General features: G+C 31.5%; 3 protein-coding genes across 5 annotated transcripts; 1 reads left to right on the forward strand and 2 right to left on the reverse strand.

Moving 5' to 3' along the window:
- Positions 1-316: 316 nt before the first annotated feature.
- On the reverse strand, positions 317-7728 carry LOC115446753 (G2/mitotic-specific cyclin-B2). Of its 2 annotated transcripts, XM_030173530.2 has the most exons (8): positions 7473-7728; positions 7179-7384; positions 6345-6480; positions 5919-5960; positions 3569-4000; positions 3265-3387; positions 2671-2891; positions 317-1647 (listed from the first exon to the last, which is right to left on the reverse strand). In XM_030173530.2, exons 1-8 carry the CDS (start codon positions 7500-7502, stop codon positions 1263-1265), a joined length of 1575 nt encoding a protein of 524 aa, XP_030029390.1. In that variant the 5' UTR covers positions 7503-7728; the 3' UTR covers positions 317-1262. The 2 variants fall into 2 exon arrangements, with proteins under 2 accessions (XP_030029390.1, XP_030029391.1); XM_030173531.2 differs by lacking the exon at positions 5919-5960.
- Positions 7729-8216: 488 nt separating this feature from the next.
- LOC115446755 (guanylate kinase) lies at positions 8217-13634 on the forward strand. 2 transcript variants are annotated; one of them, XM_030173535.2, is made up of 5 exons: positions 8217-8409; positions 8503-8770; positions 9269-9492; positions 10063-10170; positions 13330-13634. In XM_030173535.2, the coding sequence occupies exons 2-5, from the start codon at positions 8514-8516 to the stop codon at positions 13344-13346; spliced, it is 606 nt and encodes a 201-aa protein (XP_030029395.1). In that variant the 5' UTR covers positions 8217-8409; positions 8503-8513; the 3' UTR covers positions 13347-13634. The 2 variants fall into 2 exon arrangements, with proteins under 2 accessions (XP_030029395.1, XP_030029394.1); XM_030173534.2 differs by having other exon boundaries at positions 10379-13633.
- A 1017-nt stretch (positions 13635-14651) lies between these two features.
- Positions 14652-16508, reverse strand: LOC115446754. The gene is made up of 2 exons (XM_030173533.2): positions 16229-16508; positions 14652-15976 (listed from the first exon to the last, which is right to left on the reverse strand). Exons 1-2 carry the CDS (start codon positions 16349-16351, stop codon positions 14801-14803), a joined length of 1299 nt encoding a protein of 432 aa, XP_030029393.1. The 5' UTR covers positions 16352-16508; the 3' UTR covers positions 14652-14800.
- Between the last annotated feature and the right edge of the window lie 1425 nt (positions 16509-17933).

Consider the following 17933-nt stretch of genomic DNA (forward strand, 5'->3'; position numbering starts at 1 on the left):
AATGCTAGATACGAAATATTGTACTATCCCTGACAAATGCATTTTTATACTTCACTGTAAAAAGGAAAATTATTAGTGGCGAAGGGTGAAGTTTTCTGAAAGGTATCCTGACACGAGATATATTTAGGTACTAATGTGCATAAACGTAGTCTGCAAATTGTACTAACGATAATTTACGGAATGGATTCTTACATAAATTACGGAAGGGAAGCCAGGAAGAATTGGGTTATATGGACCCTTCGGTACTGAAAATTATAACATTACCTATCAAAATAAATTCATTTATGTACAAATAATCTAAGAAATAAAACAACAAATATATTATAAACATACAATATTATTTATACAACAAAGTCGACGTTACAATTTAATCACAATAAAAACAGTTTATTAAGTAGGTAGTTATCTAAATTTACAATTTGTCTTAGAAATATAATACAAACTTGTTATTTATTTGGTTCTAAACTATAGTGAACAGTCGAGGGTTCACGCAAATGGTCCCAACACGAAGATCGCTATGCCACAAGTCATTTTCATAGCTGGTACAAAGCACACCGGGGTTTCTTATTGTGCGCCACAAAATGCACTGGAACGAAATATCGCACAAACACAATGATTCACGTTTTGCGCATACCATACAAAATATACCCCAAATTTTAAAATAAACTATGCAGTAACTGCAGCGAATATACGTATTCTGCATTCACCGCAACTTAATAATAATTTATGCACAATATAGCTTAGAAAATAATTATGAACCGTCAGTTTTATACATACCAACTACTGTATTATTAAAAATACCGATGTGCGTCAAAATGATAATGTTCCTATAAAACATTTTTAGAATAATTTTTATTCCAGTCATAATTTGTTGTCATTGAGTACAATTAAGAAAATGAACGGGGTTTTCGAAACCTCATAAATAATATTTGATAAATATACATAAATAAATAACATAACATCATAGTCACAAATTATAAGATCATAAAAAAACGGTAATAATGTCTCGAGTTAAATTAATGAGTTAAAACAGTACAAATAATATAAATTATGTGGAATTATAAATGGAAAAACTGTCACACAAAGTAATGTCTAAAATTAAACTATTTCTAAATTAATACTAAAGAAACAAAGCCAGGTACCTAAAACAAACCTTATACAAATCTCAGTCCATATCATTGTAAAACTACAAACCTTAGCAAACACAATATTATATCACTTAGCACAGCTTAACAAGATCCATCAATATGACATACCAATACTTAATAGTTTGAAGATATTTTAGCTAACTCGTAGATACTTTCACCTTTCAACTGAGGCAAACTCGAGACCTTTGCCAGTGTCACATCCTGGTATTTGTTATAAACAGCTTTGTATTTTGAATTCTCAACATTAATTACAATCTTTGCTAATTTCCTGATAATAGGATCAATGTGTTCTAGAGAATAGCCTGAATAATAAAACAGAGTGGGTGTCCAGACATCCTCAAGCCGTTTGTTAGACAGTAAGTGAAGAGAGAGGCAGATGGCTGCTGCTGCAAGTTCCGAAGGTCTGTAGTGCGCCATGGAATATTCTACCAGGCACAGATCTACGAAATATTTCGCTAAGTGATGATTCTTTGATGTTCCGTGGGCAGCCTTGACAAACCTATAAAAAATAAGGAATTACAAAAATTTTAATTAAACTATTTTACGAATTTTATCGCGGTTTTAATATTTTACTTTTCTCTCGACGTTTCGAAGACTCTGCAGCCTTCATGGTCACGGGGGGGACTGAGGTGTTGTTCATCCGCAAAGTCAGAGTTACAATATCTACCTACATTTTATAAATATACAACTTTTAAAAATTTATTAGCTGTTAGTGGTCCGATCTAAGCAGAATGAGCTCACAGTGTCTTGAAGTCTGGCAGCCGGTCTTTTGGGTTCCGATTTAATTAAATTTAGAACTGGATCCCAGGCTTGTGCAAGCTTTCAACCATCTTCCCTATTTAAATTAGGATGTTTTTTAATTTCAATAGCTTCGCGGATCATCCTAGGTAGGAATCGGTGTTCTTTGACAAGGATTTGTGGCTTGTCTAGTCGCAGATAATGGTTGGAGCCTCCTTCAGAGTGTTCAGCGACCATGAAGGCTGCAGTCTTCGAAACGTCGGTAGAAAAGTAAAATATTAAAACCGCGATAAATTTCGTTAAATAGTTTAATTTAAATGTCTAACATTCGCGTAAACTTAAGAAATCATTATGCAAATCAATTGCAAAAATTTTCCAAATATGAAAAAAATCATGGTACATTGGAAGTGCATGAAAAAATCATTATCAATGTATATTATCTAAATAAATATAATACAAAAGAAGATTTAAATGGAATCAAAACACTAATCTAATAACGCCGTCCACACATGGATTTATTTACAACTAGGTGTTTGTCGTGGCTTCACCCGCATGAATAACCAACGGTTCCACATGCATGTTAAAAAAAATCATTATTTCACATGGAACAAAAGTAGCCTAAGTGTTTAATCCAGAACATGGTCTACATGTATGCCAAATATCATCTAAATCCGTTCAGCCTTTTCCTTGTTCACTTGTAACAAACAAACATACATTTTTTTTCTCAAACATTCGCCTTTATAATATTAGTGAGATATTTGTGTTATTTGAAGACCTCACTTACCTTCTGAGGAAACTAAGGGGAATTGGTCGCGCGAGACAGAAACCCAACTTGGACATGATGTCGCGTTCGCAGTGGAAAACATCCGATTTGGTGTACGCGTTGTCAGTCACATATACAAAGTCACCGACGTCCGGCGCATAGATCTCCTCGTACTTGCTCGCTATAAACATCGCTGTAACGCCGACCAGTTGAAGCTGGTTGCGCTGGACGTTCGGCACCACCTGTAATAATATGAATATATACTATGTTGCATAATAACTTGATAATAACAAACAGGAAATTAATAAGATACCTAGTTAAAGGTCCCGGTTTGAATCTTAAGGAAGAACCTGTTAACTTTCTAAAGTGATCCTGTAAATGTCTATGTGATGGCTTACCTTAATAGGTGAAGTATAACATTGTGCAGAACCAAATTATTATTCTCCAAAAGAAATTAGAATATATATGAAATCCAACAATCCATATGTCTCCGCAATAAACTAAATACCAAACTTTTCAGCTGAACAATAATTATTCTAAAGATACATTCTATGACCAAACTAACAAACTTTGTCTCTTTACAATTTTAGTACAGATTAGATTAAAGATTATTACCTGCAAATACCGATCAATAATACCAACAGTGAGATGGAATGTTTCAAGAACTAAAGAGAATTGACGTTGAACCTCCACAAGCCAGTCAATAAGAGTCGCTCTCATCTTGCCAGTGATCACAGTCTGAAATTATAAAAATTGTTAAAACTTTAAAAACACTAAGAAATATATTTAGAGTCATCCTTAGTCTAAAGTTTTTGTACTGTTAAAACAAAATAACAAAGTTGTTTTTCGAGAACTTATTCATTGCATACATAAGTACATAGAATTATAGGACCTCATCCAAAATAAAAAAATGTGTTACCTGTTTCCTTAAATGGTCTTCTTCAATGGGATATTTCTCCTCCAACTCGGTCAAATATTTATAGATTTCCTTAATATAAATGGACATAAGCAGTGGACTGTTGTTGTCTCTGGCATCAATGTCTTCAATGTCATCTGGTAAGTAAGGTTCCGATATATCATGACCCAAAGACTCTTGGACAGTTGCTTGTTTATTTGTGAATTCAGATTGGTTGATAACTGTATTTTGTTCTGATTTAGTTTCTACCAATTTCAATTTTCCCAGAGATTCTACTGGGTCTTTGACAACTGGCTTTTGCGATTTGGTCTCTTTGTGCTCTTTCACTGTGGGCAACTTCGACTTCTTTGTATCTTGGCATTTTTTAGCTTGTATACAAATATTAACAGTCTCTTTGAGTTCACTTTGCTTATTTTGGCTCTCTTTTAGTGCAGCCTGAAAATTAATACACATGCTTTTTTAAAAGCTGAACACGATATTTTGAAGTGAATGATATAAGCAAGTATAGTTTAAACGAAATCATACAAATTATATATTTTTCATTCTACAATTCACCTAATAATGATGTTTCTGTAGTGCAATATATTACATTTGTAATAATATACATATTAAGTGCTAAAGTTAGTGTGTAATGAAAAAAGTGTTTATACTTTTTTATAATACATATTTAAACTATTGCATATGGTTTTCTAAATGTTTGTTTTATGTCTAGCACCATGAGTCTCGATATATTAAGTATACAATAATGAAATTCTATTCACTAAATAATATCCACATTGCAATGCCAACAAAAGTAGATCTACACTTTACTGCAATTATTATATAACACGTCATAGCAAGCATAGAACACAGCAACTTGATCGACGTATAGAAGGCGGGCGACTTGTCAGCTAAAGCCCGTAAAGCAGAGGTCGTGAGTTCGCTTCCCGCGGTGATAATAGTAATTTAATTGATTTATACAGATTAATTAGATTTTTATGATTAAGTATATAATTGTATGATTTTATTATTATAAAAGGATCTTTCACAAGTAAAGATATTGAATTACACAATTATTTATAAAGTAAAAGTTTTTAATGTTATAGGAACTGCTAGTACTGGAGGCGTAATTTTTAATTACAAGCATTTAATTATACTCAGAAAACAAAATATAAATGGCTTTTGAATTCTACCGAATAACATCTATACTACATAGTTATATCGCGAGCTTGGTGATACTCGGCACCCCTAACCGGCCCACCTACAACTTTAGTAAACTAGGGCTAATGTCCTAGTTTAATAACTACACTGCCCAATATCTTTCGGACACCACAACACTAAAAAGTAGGTACTGCAGAAAGAAATACGTATTACATACCTATATTATATATTACATATCTACGCAAACGCCAGTAAACGAAAACCTACCACATTGCTGGTAATATTAATTATCCATAATATGTTAGGTAAAATGTATATAAAATAAGTTATTTTATTTTTCCGACATCTAGCGTAATTTAGCAGAACTTTTAAGCTCGCATCAAATATTGCAATCTTTTTCGTCTCTGGCGCATAACGATTACTCAAAAGTAAAAACTAGAGTTCTAAACATAGTGGTTTTCCCCCTAATTTTAAGAGAATTAGTGGGATGCTGTGTTTTTAGAGGCCCTTTTCATTTATTAATATTTTTGTAATTATACTTATTTGTTGACATAGCAGTTATGCGAGTTCTAATACAATTCCTTACATTTCCTTACAATTCCTGAGAATGAGAAGTTACATTAAAACTATACTCTCTGGTGTCTACTTATTTTGTCTATACTACTAAGATTATTTACTGAAAATATGTTGTTTTTTGTTTGGAAATGGCAAAAATTTGAACTTTGACAGTTTGAATAAAAAAACAACTTTGCTTTTAAAACATAATGGATGATCTATAAATTTATATTCATATGTATGAAGTTGGGTATAAAACTTATTGCCACATAATGAGAAACTTAATACATGTAATCAATTACCAAGTCCCACAGAAAAATTTGGTCAAAGAAATTATGTATAAATCCATTCAGCTTACTATCTTCTAAATATATTATGATACCCCAAGGATTGTATTTTAACATACCCTTAAATAGCCTTAATCAATTCTACCAATCATATTTATGTTTTAAAAAAAAATTGTCAATCCTACATAAGTTTTGTATAAAACCAAACCTTAGAAAAGTGGTACACTTTATTACATGAATTACTAACCAGCATTAACACTAATCTCCTGTAATGGAATTAATAAGTGGGTAACTATTTTACAAAATATAAGAAATGAGAACTAATTAATATAAAACACTACCACACATTATTTCAAATAAACAATATTAACCATAACTCTAGTCTCTGTGTTATTAATATGTTCAGCAGCAAGCTAAAAAAAACATAGATAAAGCTAATATATTTCAGTATTGATATTATGGATGAAAAATGCATTTCTGGTAAAAAATGCATTTCATTGTAAGGTATAATTCATTTAAAAACAAATAATTCCAAACTTATTGCAAAAAGTTCAATCACCATACTGCAACTATAACTGTTACCACTAATTGCAAAGTTCATTACACATACATTAATTTAGAAAACCTTCTATTGAAGACTGACAAAAAACCAATTGAACTCATTGCATCCCTACCTATCCCTATAATGACAAAACCATGTGTTACCATGTAGTATAAAAGAGTGAAATTAATTCAGAATCCTTGTCTGTGGTTAAAAACAATTCTTAAATTCTCAATTATTTTAGTAATATTCTTACTCTAGTCCTGGCCACTGCCCTTGCCGCAAGTCCTGCTGTGCTCTCTTCACGTCTCAGTGGCGGCCTTGAAGTTGGCTGAATGGTAGGCTTGCTAGCCAACCCTGTGTCAATTTTCGACTGGACATGACTGTAGTTGCTGTAAATAATGAGTTTTGAGATATGATAAGTCTGACAGGAAGAATGGTGCAGCTATCACCAACTTATATCCGGCTTGAAGTTCATGAACACTAAAATATATTGTTTACAGGTGCTAAGTAACTTCATGCCGCCTATAAGATTAACATGGTCCATTGACATTTACAATTTACAGTTAATTATAAAATGCAACCTGTGGCCTAAAAATACACGTTAACATTTTCAGAAATTATAATTTATATTGTAACAAACTAAAACAATAGAATTTTTGGTGTTTTATAGAGTATCAATAGCCAACTTAATTTTGAATACCAGCACTAGGTATTTTAAAAAATAGAACATTTATGACAAGTAAATGATATAAAAAGCTGGAACAAGTGTGCATGAAACCAAAATACACATCTCAAACAAAGACCGCTTGATAACCTGACTACCCATGTACAAAATGTACTGGCGATGGTGTTCACTATACATAAAGTACCTACTTTTAGATTGGCTTTTATTGCACCATCCTTCAAAATTATACAACCGCAAATTGGCTCAAAATTAATACATAGAACTCTAAAAGCCTCAATTGCTAATAATTACATACACATATATGCAAATAGCAAAATATATACCCTGCTAAGGAATGGTGTAAAGTTGCGGGTAGATGGATCAGCTGTTTCATTGAAATTAAATATTTATAATATATCTCACCTACGAACGACACTTCGGCTCTGGCTGGTCTTCTTTTCGTATTCTGCAGCTGCGACTGCAACTTTACCAACGACTTCACGCTGGGCTAGGGCATTAGCGTTCGTCAAATCGCCTAATGCCCCACGTACAGTCAAACCTTGACGCTTGGTAGGTAAATTAACATTACCTTTCCCCTTTATTACGTACAAATTTTCTGAATCTTGAATCTACAATTTAGACAAAGAGAAGTATGAAATATTAAAAAAATTACACGCACACAAAACTATACCGAGATCTAATAACTGATACACTTACCGGTCTGTGCCTTCTGACCTGGATCTCCATTATTGGAAACTTAATGAAATACTTTAGCACCACAAATCAATCAACGGCAGACCCGTACGTTGAATGTAAATAAATTTACATTCAAACACGATAACTGCCGTCCCGCGTAGCTGGCTAATTCTCGTTTGGTTTTGATTGCTTCAAAGAGAATTATAATATATATGGATTGCTTTATCGGCTGTGGCGAACACCAAAATAACGGTCAAAATTGAGTTTGTAAGTACAGTCATATGATTGGCCAATTCTCTAGTCTGTGATTGGTTAAACCAAAAAAGGAAATAGTCAAACACCCTGCCTTTAATATTTTTATGTTATTATTTACTAGATTTTTCTAAATATTTGTTATATAGAAAAAACAAATTACATTATTTTGTAATGTATTTCGCATAAAATAATACATTTTATTTGTTTCTGTAGGATAGGAAAGAAATTAAATTCAAAAATGACTTATTATTAATGTGTATGTTCGTTTTAAATACATCTGTATTCACAGATAACAAATGAAAAAGACAACAGTAAAGTATTCGTATATACGAAAAAAACATTGCGGATAGAAGGAAAAACGTACCAAAATGTTCAATGAAGATATAGATTATCTTAATCGGAAATCTTTTTTAAGTATTTTTTATAACTAATTTTAAAACTTGTTACTATTACACTTGGCAGCCTCAGCTGCGTCCTGATATAATCTGTAAATTTTTATTGTTATGTTGGTATTTGATACTAGTGCGAAATTCGTGCTAAATACAATATTTTCCCGCATATAGATTTAATCTTTGGCCACATTGATCGTTTTCTTTCCGTGAGGCCCTTCTTTTACAACAGTGTTTCATTATTCTTTGAGTGTGAGGTGTTCCGCTTCTGATACAGGGTTCTTATAAAAATACCGCCACGTTTTTATTAAAATGTAATGTCACTTTTGTATTAAATTTAATAATCAAAGTTGATAATCGTAACCTTCGTGCCGGTTTATATTTCGTTAGTACATTTCTGTCCACAGTATTTGCGAAAATGGTGCAAAAAGGACCTCGTCCTCTTGTACTTTGTGGACCTTCAGGGTCAGGAAAAAGTACACTGCTCAAGCGTTTGCTGAAAGAATTTCCCGATAAATTTGGATTCAGCGTATCTCACACAACGAGGGGCCCTCGCCCAGGAGAAAAAGACGGTGTGCACTACCATTTTACTAATAAAACTGACATGACTGCCGCTATAGAAAGAGGAGAATTTATAGAATCTGCCACATTCAGTGGAAACATGTATGGGACGAGGTAAGGAAACCATGCTTAATTTTTACTAATCAAATTTGACCATGTGCTCGTTGTTTTGAGCACAATTGGCAAAATGCCAAAATTTATGTGTTCTGGTTCATTCAGTCATTGACACATTGTTTACTTGCTTCTTTCAGACGATTATTTTTGGTATTGTGGACCACTACTCACCCTTATAAACATAAAATGCTATAAATATAACAAAAACAACTTGATGTAAACCAATTATTGTGTTTGTTGGAGTTTGGGACATATTATTCAAGCCAAACTCATTATTTTGTTAATTGATTATATTTTCACCCAACTAAGAACATATAAAGAAAGACCATCCATGGCTGTTTTAAAAATGTATGTTATGGGCCCTGGAGTCAGCTGACATAAATATTATGCAGTATGTCAGGCCATTCCAACTCTGACAGAACACTGTATTTATTAAATATTGATTAGTTTAAGAATAATAATGAATAAAATTAACATAGATTTTTTTTCACATTTCAGCAAGCAAGCTGTCAATGATGTGAGACGCACTGGTAAAATTTGTGTATTAGACATTGACATTGAAGGTGTGAAGCAAATCAAGCATACTGACCTTGACCCGCTACTTGTGTTTGTGATGCCACCGTCGGTTAATGAATTGGAGAGACGGCTTCGGGCCCGCAACACAGAAAATGAGGATACCTTGAAGAAAAGGCTGGATACTGCTCGAAGGGAAATCTCATTTGGTAATATTTATCAAATCATAATTAGCAATTACTTATAGCTCAACTATGAAACAGATCTTTTATACCAATGAAATAATTTATTGAGCTTTTCGATTTTAGAATTACACTTAACAGGGTATTCTACTATGGTTGATTTTAATAATTTATCTATAGGTCAATAATGCAAAAAAAAAACATCTTTTGAAATCTGCATAAAATTGATTAAGAAATGTGGTAGCAATTCAAATTGCAAATATTACAATTTACATGAAGTGAGCATTGAGAGCTAACTCTTTCTTTCAAGTGCTTCATAATGTCTGAGGACAACACTAGATATCATTGCATCCTTATTTGTTTGTTGATATTTAGCCCTTCTGTCAGCTTCAAAAACTCATGTTGTTATTATTTTTTTAACATTCTGATTGTGCTTTTAGTGTTGGGTTGTAAATCACATACATTTTAGATCCACTTAATAAAAAATATAAGTGAAATACCGTATTATTTACATTTAGTATTTTTATCGCACTATTGAAAAATCAGCCTGAAGTGGATAAGACTTTCACTTAGTAATAATGCATTTTAATCTTCCAGGTGAGGAGCCAGGAAACTTTCACATCACAATCTTAAATGACAACTTGGACAAGGCTTACTCTGATTTACGTGAGTTTATTTCACAGAACATTGAGGACAAAGAACAAGGTAATTTTATCTCTGAACTATTTGCAATAATTTATCTACCTTCATATAATAATGTTCCTCTTCATGTTTGATTAATATGACAGTACTTATTATATCATCAGTTAATCATTATAGCAACAGTAATTATTTCATCATTGTTTTTCTAGTGTTATCTAACATTTTTTGCATGTTTATGTTTTAATAACATTCATACTAACATTATTTGCAGATGACAAGACAGAAAAAGACACAAATGAAAAGTGAACAACATTGCATGAAGCTTTGTTTCAATCATGTTTATAATAAATTGATATTAGGTGTGTGTTTAGAATTAAACTTAGAAATTATTTTACTATGTGAATTTATTTGCAGGCTTTTAGAATGTAGTGGAAATTATAAATATTAAATCAGTGTAACTGATAAAAATGTTATATTTAGAAAATCACAAATCCTGCCAAAAAATCACATATTAAATTAATGAGACCCAATGATGCCCCAAAATGATTAGCATGTCATTAAATGCAATAATTTATAAGGAAAGTGTGAATCTACCTCTTATATGTAGCACATAGTGACTACTCCCTGAAACCTAAAATACTAAAGAGATTTTGTTTGGCTGAATTTGTTTGTGATTACATCTTTACACAGTTGTTTCTTGTTATGTTGTGATAAATATTGAAAGTACTACAAGCCATTCCACTTATTTGTGTATTTAATTCATGGAGTCAAGATTTTCAATCTATTTATTTGTAGATATGTTATGGTAAATTATAATAATTATTATCTTCAATAATATTTTTTCATAATAAATCTAAAATATTTATACAGTGTACTAATTTGATTTACAACAAAGTTTTTAGCAGGGCCCTGTATAGTAACTATCCTAACTTTTTATGGTGAGAAATGTTGAAAATTATTAGATCTTTCTGTATAAGCCATTTAGATATCTGCTGAAAAAAAAAATGTTTTTTTACTGTTATCAGCATAATGTTATAATTTGATTGTAGAACTTTGAAGATTTTTGAATTTAGATTGGTTTATTCACTGTCCCTTGTTGAAATTCTTATGATGGTATATAGAGGGCTGCACTGCTCTAATGTATTATAATAAAATTGTGCCATTTTAATAAGCACTGTACCATTACAAGAATTCTTAGATTTAAGAACACTTCTCATTTTTGCGTACGGCTAAAATAACTGATACAGGACTTTTCTGAAAACTGTGTAATATAAGTTTTTTTTTTTTTTCATTTTAGGTTATTTAAATTGTTAAGGCATAATACTTATGAGTCTGATAGATACCTATCACAGATATCGCGGATATTTTATTAGAGTTTAATATTACTTAAAATTCCAAAATATTTCATAGTTAATAATGAAATCTTAATATTGTGAAAGGGTTTTTAACCTCTATGGAGCATGAATATAATAATTAATTTAATAATTGAATAGATATGATAATAATCCGAATTTATTGGTTTCTGTATAATTTTGCGCATTTTTCAGTGCCAAATTTCACCATTAGTGCCCACTGTTGTATGTGGTGTATCCAAAAGGAATAAAGGAATTGTTTATAGTTCCGTTAAACTTTTGTTGATATTTATACATTAATAACTATTTTAGAATTTATATAACTTTCTATTCTTTATATATTTGCAATATCAAAATACTAAAGAATATCGTCATAAATTATAGTCGCCATGTAAATTAAAGGAAGAACATAAAAAAGAATTAATATAATATGGAATTTATAAAATGTTCGGCATGTAATAGAGAATCTTACTTTGCAAAAAATGATAAAATGCATAAATAAGGTACTTACTTCTTACAAATATTAAAATTTTGATTCATAAAGATGTCATTTCTATTCAATTTAACTTCGCATTTTTTTTATCTCTACAAAAGCAGGAAACGATCACCGTTAACGTGACATCAATAGATAGTTAACATGTTGTTTACAATACATTCTTTTGTTTTGATTAGCAATTTGTCAAATCCCACTCTTAATAAAATAACGGCCTATTTCAAAATTGTTAGTTTGTGGTAGTCGTCGAAAAACTAATTTTTGCTTGCTACCTTTTTTTAAGTCGCTATAAAATTGAGCTTATTAAAGATAGGTAAAAAATGAAACTTATAGCATGAATAAAAGGGGGGAAAACTAAAAGGTCGCATAGAAATTGATTGTTTGACAATTCCCACAAATTGGCAATTTTGGAAAGGGTCATTATTTTATTAAGAATGAGAAATAGCTTTTTATAAATAGACTTGAAATGGTTTCATTGTGAATATTGTTGATATTTCACAAATTATATTTTTGGACATTGACTGAGTTCACGAATCAAATCAGCATGGCGGCTAGCGGTTTTGTGCGGTATTTTATAACATCATTCATAATTAAATTTATGTTATAATTTTTATGGCACTTATCTTAAACTCATTAATTAATATCATTAAACTTAATAAAATTTATAGTGGCTTATCCATATTTGCAATCAAAACAAGATATTTAAATGAATGGTTAAACACCCTGTAACCCTGTAGAAACCCCAAATATTTGCTCTAAGTATGTTTATATGTAATTAAAAATTATTTTGGTTATATTTACAGGGTAGAAACTGTCAGGCACATATTATTAACATTGCTTGTATTCAAAAAATAATCCAGAAATTAATTTACTTAGTATGCATTTTTATATAGAAAAAAAAATATCTTTCTACAAAAAACCCGGTGATATATATGTTTATAAAGTAACTAAAGTTAAATGCTCTAAAACAGTTCTTAATTTATGAAGCATAAAAAGGTACCTTTTAAGAATAAATACTAAAATATATATTTAAATATATCAAGCTGATAGGACCGCCTCAAAGTTTTTTTGACTCAGATTTGCATAAAACCAAGGTAATTTTAGGAAGAAAGATCTTGTTTCCATCTTGTATGTAAAGTATAGTGACTACTCACAGGTGTGATTCTTGTAGCTTGTAGGAAAACCTAGTTCAAGAGCCAGTGTTATGTTTTAAAGCTGCAGTAAAACCCAATGAAGTTTTAGTTTTATTATTATTGACATTAATAATTTCATAATATTACACATTGTTAAAATTTATGTTCTTGTAGTTCTTAGAAAATGTACTTATATATGTTATCAAATAATCATTTAAAATAAATTTGTGCATTTGGATTTTAGTTCTTCGTGGGCTGTGACGCAGTGCGACACGGAAGAGTTTGTTTTACTAACATAATATGACGTCATAGGTGTTGAGCTTTATAACAATATAAATCACCTCCATATCGGTGTTCAATTTCAAAACCATTCCATGAAAGCTAGCCAAGCTGCAGTGTATAATTATTGTGATTTGCATATATGTATATCTAAATATTGACTTATTATGATAATATTGTGTTTATGTGCAAAATGAGTTGTTACGCATTCAAGAATATATATTTAATGTTTGTGTAAAATAAAATTATTAAAATTATAACGCTGTATAATTTATGAATTTTAATTTTGAGGGTGTTTGAAGTACCTGTACACCAATCGCATTAGGCCAGCGTGATGGATTAAGGTCTAATCCGTCTCAGCAGTAGAGGCCTCTTCCCAGCAGTAGGACTATATAATACAGGGCTGATACTATATAAATTATGAATATAGCGCACTCTTAATAAAATAATGACCCATTCCAAAATTTATAATTTGGGGGAACCGTCAAACAAGCAATTTTTGTTTGCGACCTGAGTTTTTTCCCTTTTTGTCATGCTATAGGTTTCATTTAATAAACTAAATTTTATAACAACTTAAAAAAAATAGGTTGGTTTTCGGAAAATTAATTTTTGTTTGCTATGTTGTGTATTCAATTGTGGCAGTCCACAAATTGACAATTTTAAAATAAGTCATTATTTTCATGAAGAGTGCGATAGTTTGGATGGTTAATAGTTTCACAAACATCTTACAGCGCGATCACTACCTCAGAAGAAATCTTATATACTTTGGTATTACCTAATATGAATTAAACCCTTTTATGGGAATTCGATGGCGAATGATAAGATTTCTTAATTATTGCATTATCACTGAAACAGAAGATCGTAGGTGGCTCTCTATGAAAGCTATGGGCCTATATAAATATTTGTAGTTCGTACATTAGTCTATGAGTTCGTATTTTGGATATAGTCCCTCAAGCGAACTGCATTTGTTCCATACATTTACCATACACAAGTTACAGGCATATGCAAATTACAAAAAAATCTTTATAAATCTACAATTTAACAAGTATATTCATTATGAAATTATATACTTACAATTCATAAAAAAATTAAACAATGTAAAGATAACATATTGTAGATATTGTTTTTTTTCCCGATAAATATATAAAATTTCGAATACATAGCTATAGAAAAATCGGTTAGCACACAGTTTTGCTGGGGGCATAAACTTCAACGCAGGCGAAACCGCGAACGAGAGCTAATGTGTAACAATTATCTAGTACAAACTATTTCTAAATTAAACAAAAATGACAAAATATTAAGTATTTTATTTATTTAGAGTCAAAGCACTAATTATTGTAGACAATTTATGCCTAATGAGCATGTCAAATTATAAAATAGTACCGTGGGAAATCATTACTTTCAAAATAGTAAATACATATTAAAAATGTCTACATTCACAGAACAATACTATTATCTTTATCCCACCGGTCACGGTGTGAATGGGGTGGTGTGTTCTCACAATCACCACTCGCTATGACTGATTTTGACATGTTTTTCAAGGAGATGCTACTGCCTGATGGTAATAGTTGTGCTTGTTTTGACAATGTCTTTAATCTCGGGATATGAGATATTCGTTTGGGTATTTTTGATTGTACTAATTTCTGGTTCTTAGGGTCAAATAAAGTGTTAGCTGATTTTGATCTGGCATGTCCCACATCAGCTTTATTTTTCATACAAGACAGTGGAGTCCTGGATCCATTGTTGTTATTAGTTTGTTTTACTTTCTTGGGAGTATCGCTCAAACTTGTAGACTCATCTTCATAAATGAGTAAGCCATCTGTGTTTGTGTTCTGTGGTTTGGTCATTGTTTGGCGAAGTTCTGCATTGGTGGTTTGTAAAACCTTGATCAATGTGTCATCTGACATCTCCTCAACATTTTCACTGGAACTATGCTCGTCATTTTTAGGAACCACTATAGGTGTTCTGTCTATACCAATGGATGGTGAACGAGGGTCATGATCTAAAATTTTGAATACTGGAATACACTTAATATCATCTTGAGTTGTTTCAAAATCATGTAAAGATTGTGCTGTCTTTTCCGTTTCATCCAATTTATTATTATCAAATTCAACATAATCAAAATTTGTTTCTAACAGTGTTGTTGGTTTGTTTTCTGTATTTGTGTTGGATATGTTGTCTTCTATGGCTTCTTTAGATACTGTGGAAGAGCCTAAAGGTTCTTCATTTTCTTTAAGTGTGTCATTTAATGTCATGTCATAAAAACCATTACAAAGATTTTTAGGAACCATTAAGTCTAAGCTCACATTATTGTTTTCTCTGCAAATATCATCATCATTGTCAACATCCTCAGGTAATTGGGGACTTGCACAATTTACATTCTCAAGTTGCTTCTTGTCATTTGCAACGATGTCTATATTGGACGCAATAATAATAGGAGTGCGTTCAAAGTCTTGCGTGGGGGAGCGTGGGTCATATGACTGTAAATGGTTTTTAATTACTGCAGAGAGGATAGGGTTGTTATGTATAAGCTTCTCTTCACCTTTTGCGCATTCGAAGGTCTTCCTCAAATCAACATTTTTTGTTATGTTGTGTTTGCCACCAGTTTTGCCCTGAAAAAAAACGAAACAATATGTAAGTTACATCTATTTTCGGTGCTTTCCCTACTTTATACGTAAAAAATTACCTATAAGTTACTATAGCACCTTATAAGGCGTCAGAGTTACAAAAATGAAAATATTAATGCAATGAAAACGGTTAAGTACTCATTAGCAGGCACTGGGTATAAGGAGAAATTTGTAGGTATTTGTGTGAGTTCAAGTCGCATTTGTCTGTGATGAGAAAATCTATTTACGTATACGTACTTGTAACGGTGTCCGTGTTATTTCAGGGGTTGGTGACCGAGGGTCCGGATTATTAATAATGTCTGCTTCATTTTTTTGCACAACAGCTGTCTCGATAGTTGTTTTACTCGCGTTACTTCCCATGATTATTACAAAAATATACTACAAAACAAAAGTCTTCGTCTATTATAACAAACTGCACATTATAATCTCCTTTTTTACTATAAACAAACCAAACTGCGTATATTTTGACGACCGTCCGTTCAAACAAAAACTAAAAATATTAACGGTCGCTAATGTCAAACTAGTTTCTGTTTTCAAATTTTGTTCGTTCAGAAATCTAAATTCGATGTCTATGTTGCATTATATTTTAAGAACTATTTTACGTAAAAATAGGAAGACGTATGTATAAGTATTTCGTAATAATATTTTTAGGATAATTTATATTATGTGAATAATACTATCTAGCTTGAATCTTGTATCTCATTCTTTGAACAGATATTAGGTACGGATATAGATAATAAAAAATATAAGAAGGAAAAATAACTGTGGAGACTATATAGTTATGACGACTTAGTACAAGTTAAAATTAATTTTAAAAAGCAGTGTTTACTTGATACTAAATCTGACAAATCTTGATAAGCCTATGGTGGGAATGAGGTTTGATAGTTGGTAAGACGACAGAGAATGTTAGCCTTTGAACTGGCCTAAAATTAATAATAAAAGGGATATTTTAATTACACTTTTTTTTTAATTTCAGTCGTAAACAAGTCCACGTAAAATTTTGACCCTTTAATTGTGGGCCTTGGACATTTTAATGTAACGGAATCAATAAGAATTTACTATTTTTTTTACTTTTATGGGCAATTCGACATAGCTACGTACAACACCGTGTGCGCCTTAGTAGTTCGATGTAGCAAAAAGCCACGGACCGAGGCGCACTGTAATACAAACTCGACAAATGAATATAGTCATGACCCCATTTAGGTCTAATTTTGTTTGACATTCGTGTTGTATTGAATTCGAAAATTAAATTCATGATGGTTATTGGATACGTAACATTATAAGTGAATTCAAAACTAACTGTTTGCCAATCCATCTGGTGATGAATTTTAGTTCGGTGTAGGTAAGTCTTCTAGCCTGTGAACGTAGTACATACATACACTGGAGGACTTCCATTCAGGGAAAGTCTCCTAAGACCCTCCGAGCAAACTTGACTTAAGCTTTCGTTGCATACATTTTCTGCACACGAGATAGATAATATGGCGATAAGGTGCAAATACATATTTACGAATAAGTTTATATAAAAAAGAAATTTGGTCATTTTGTAGGTTTTAACTTTTTATAATATATGATGTTTAATTTTCTTTACATATTTTATAAAAATCCAAATATCGCAAAATAGTAGAGACTAAACGAGAAGCCACAGATAGAATTGAATATTCATAGCTAAGGACGTGTGTCGGATCAGCCAGTACATAATATTTGCCAGCTCAAATGTATGTATTAGTAGGTATTTATTCTACCCTCCATAACTACGCAGGCGTTATTAAGGTTGTAGGTGGAAATACACGCCTTCACAGAGTTACATCAAAATATACAAAACTCATCATTGGTAACTGATAAGATATAGACTTTTTGGAACAAGGCTAGAGATCTATGTACCTACCTACATTTGAAGTGTATGTGTGTAGACTAGGTAGTCTACACACATACACTTCAAATG

This window comes from Manduca sexta, chromosome 25 (assembly GCF_014839805.1).
Source record: "Manduca sexta isolate Smith_Timp_Sample1 chromosome 25, JHU_Msex_v1.0, whole genome shotgun sequence".
In the NCBI taxonomy this organism is placed as follows: Eukaryota; Metazoa; Arthropoda; class Insecta; order Lepidoptera; family Sphingidae; genus Manduca; species Manduca sexta.

Bases quoted from the DNA above. Each gene is read 5' to 3' on its own strand.
- LOC115446754 (XM_030173533.2), bottom strand. From the start codon at position 16,351: ATGGGAAGTAACGCGAGTAAAACAACTATCGAGACAGCTGTTGTGCAA. The intron at 15,977-16,228 runs GTACGTATACGT...GTTTTTTTTCAG, and splicing joins TAACACGGACACCGTTACAA to GGCAAAACTGGTGGCAAACA.
- LOC115446753 (XM_030173530.2), bottom strand. From the start codon at position 7,502: ATGGAGATCCAGGTCAGAAGGCACAGACCG. The intron at 7,385-7,472 runs GTAAGTGTATCA...TCTAAATTGTAG, and splicing joins AGGTCAGAAGGCACAGACCG to ATTCAAGATTCAGAAAATTT. The intron at 6,481-7,178 runs GTGAGATATATT...CATTATTTACAG, and splicing joins AGCCGAAGTGTCGTTCGTAG to CAACTACAGTCATGTCCAGT.
- LOC115446755 (XM_030173534.2), top strand. From the start codon at position 8,514: ATGGTGCAAAAAGGACCTCGTCCTCTTGTACTTTGTGGACCTTCAGGG. The intron at 9,493-10,062 runs GTAATATTTATC...TTAATCTTCCAG, and splicing joins TCGAAGGGAAATCTCATTTG to GTGAGGAGCCAGGAAACTTT. The intron at 10,171-10,378 runs GTAATTTTATCT...CATTATTTGCAG, and splicing joins CATTGAGGACAAAGAACAAG to ATGACAAGACAGAAAAAGAC.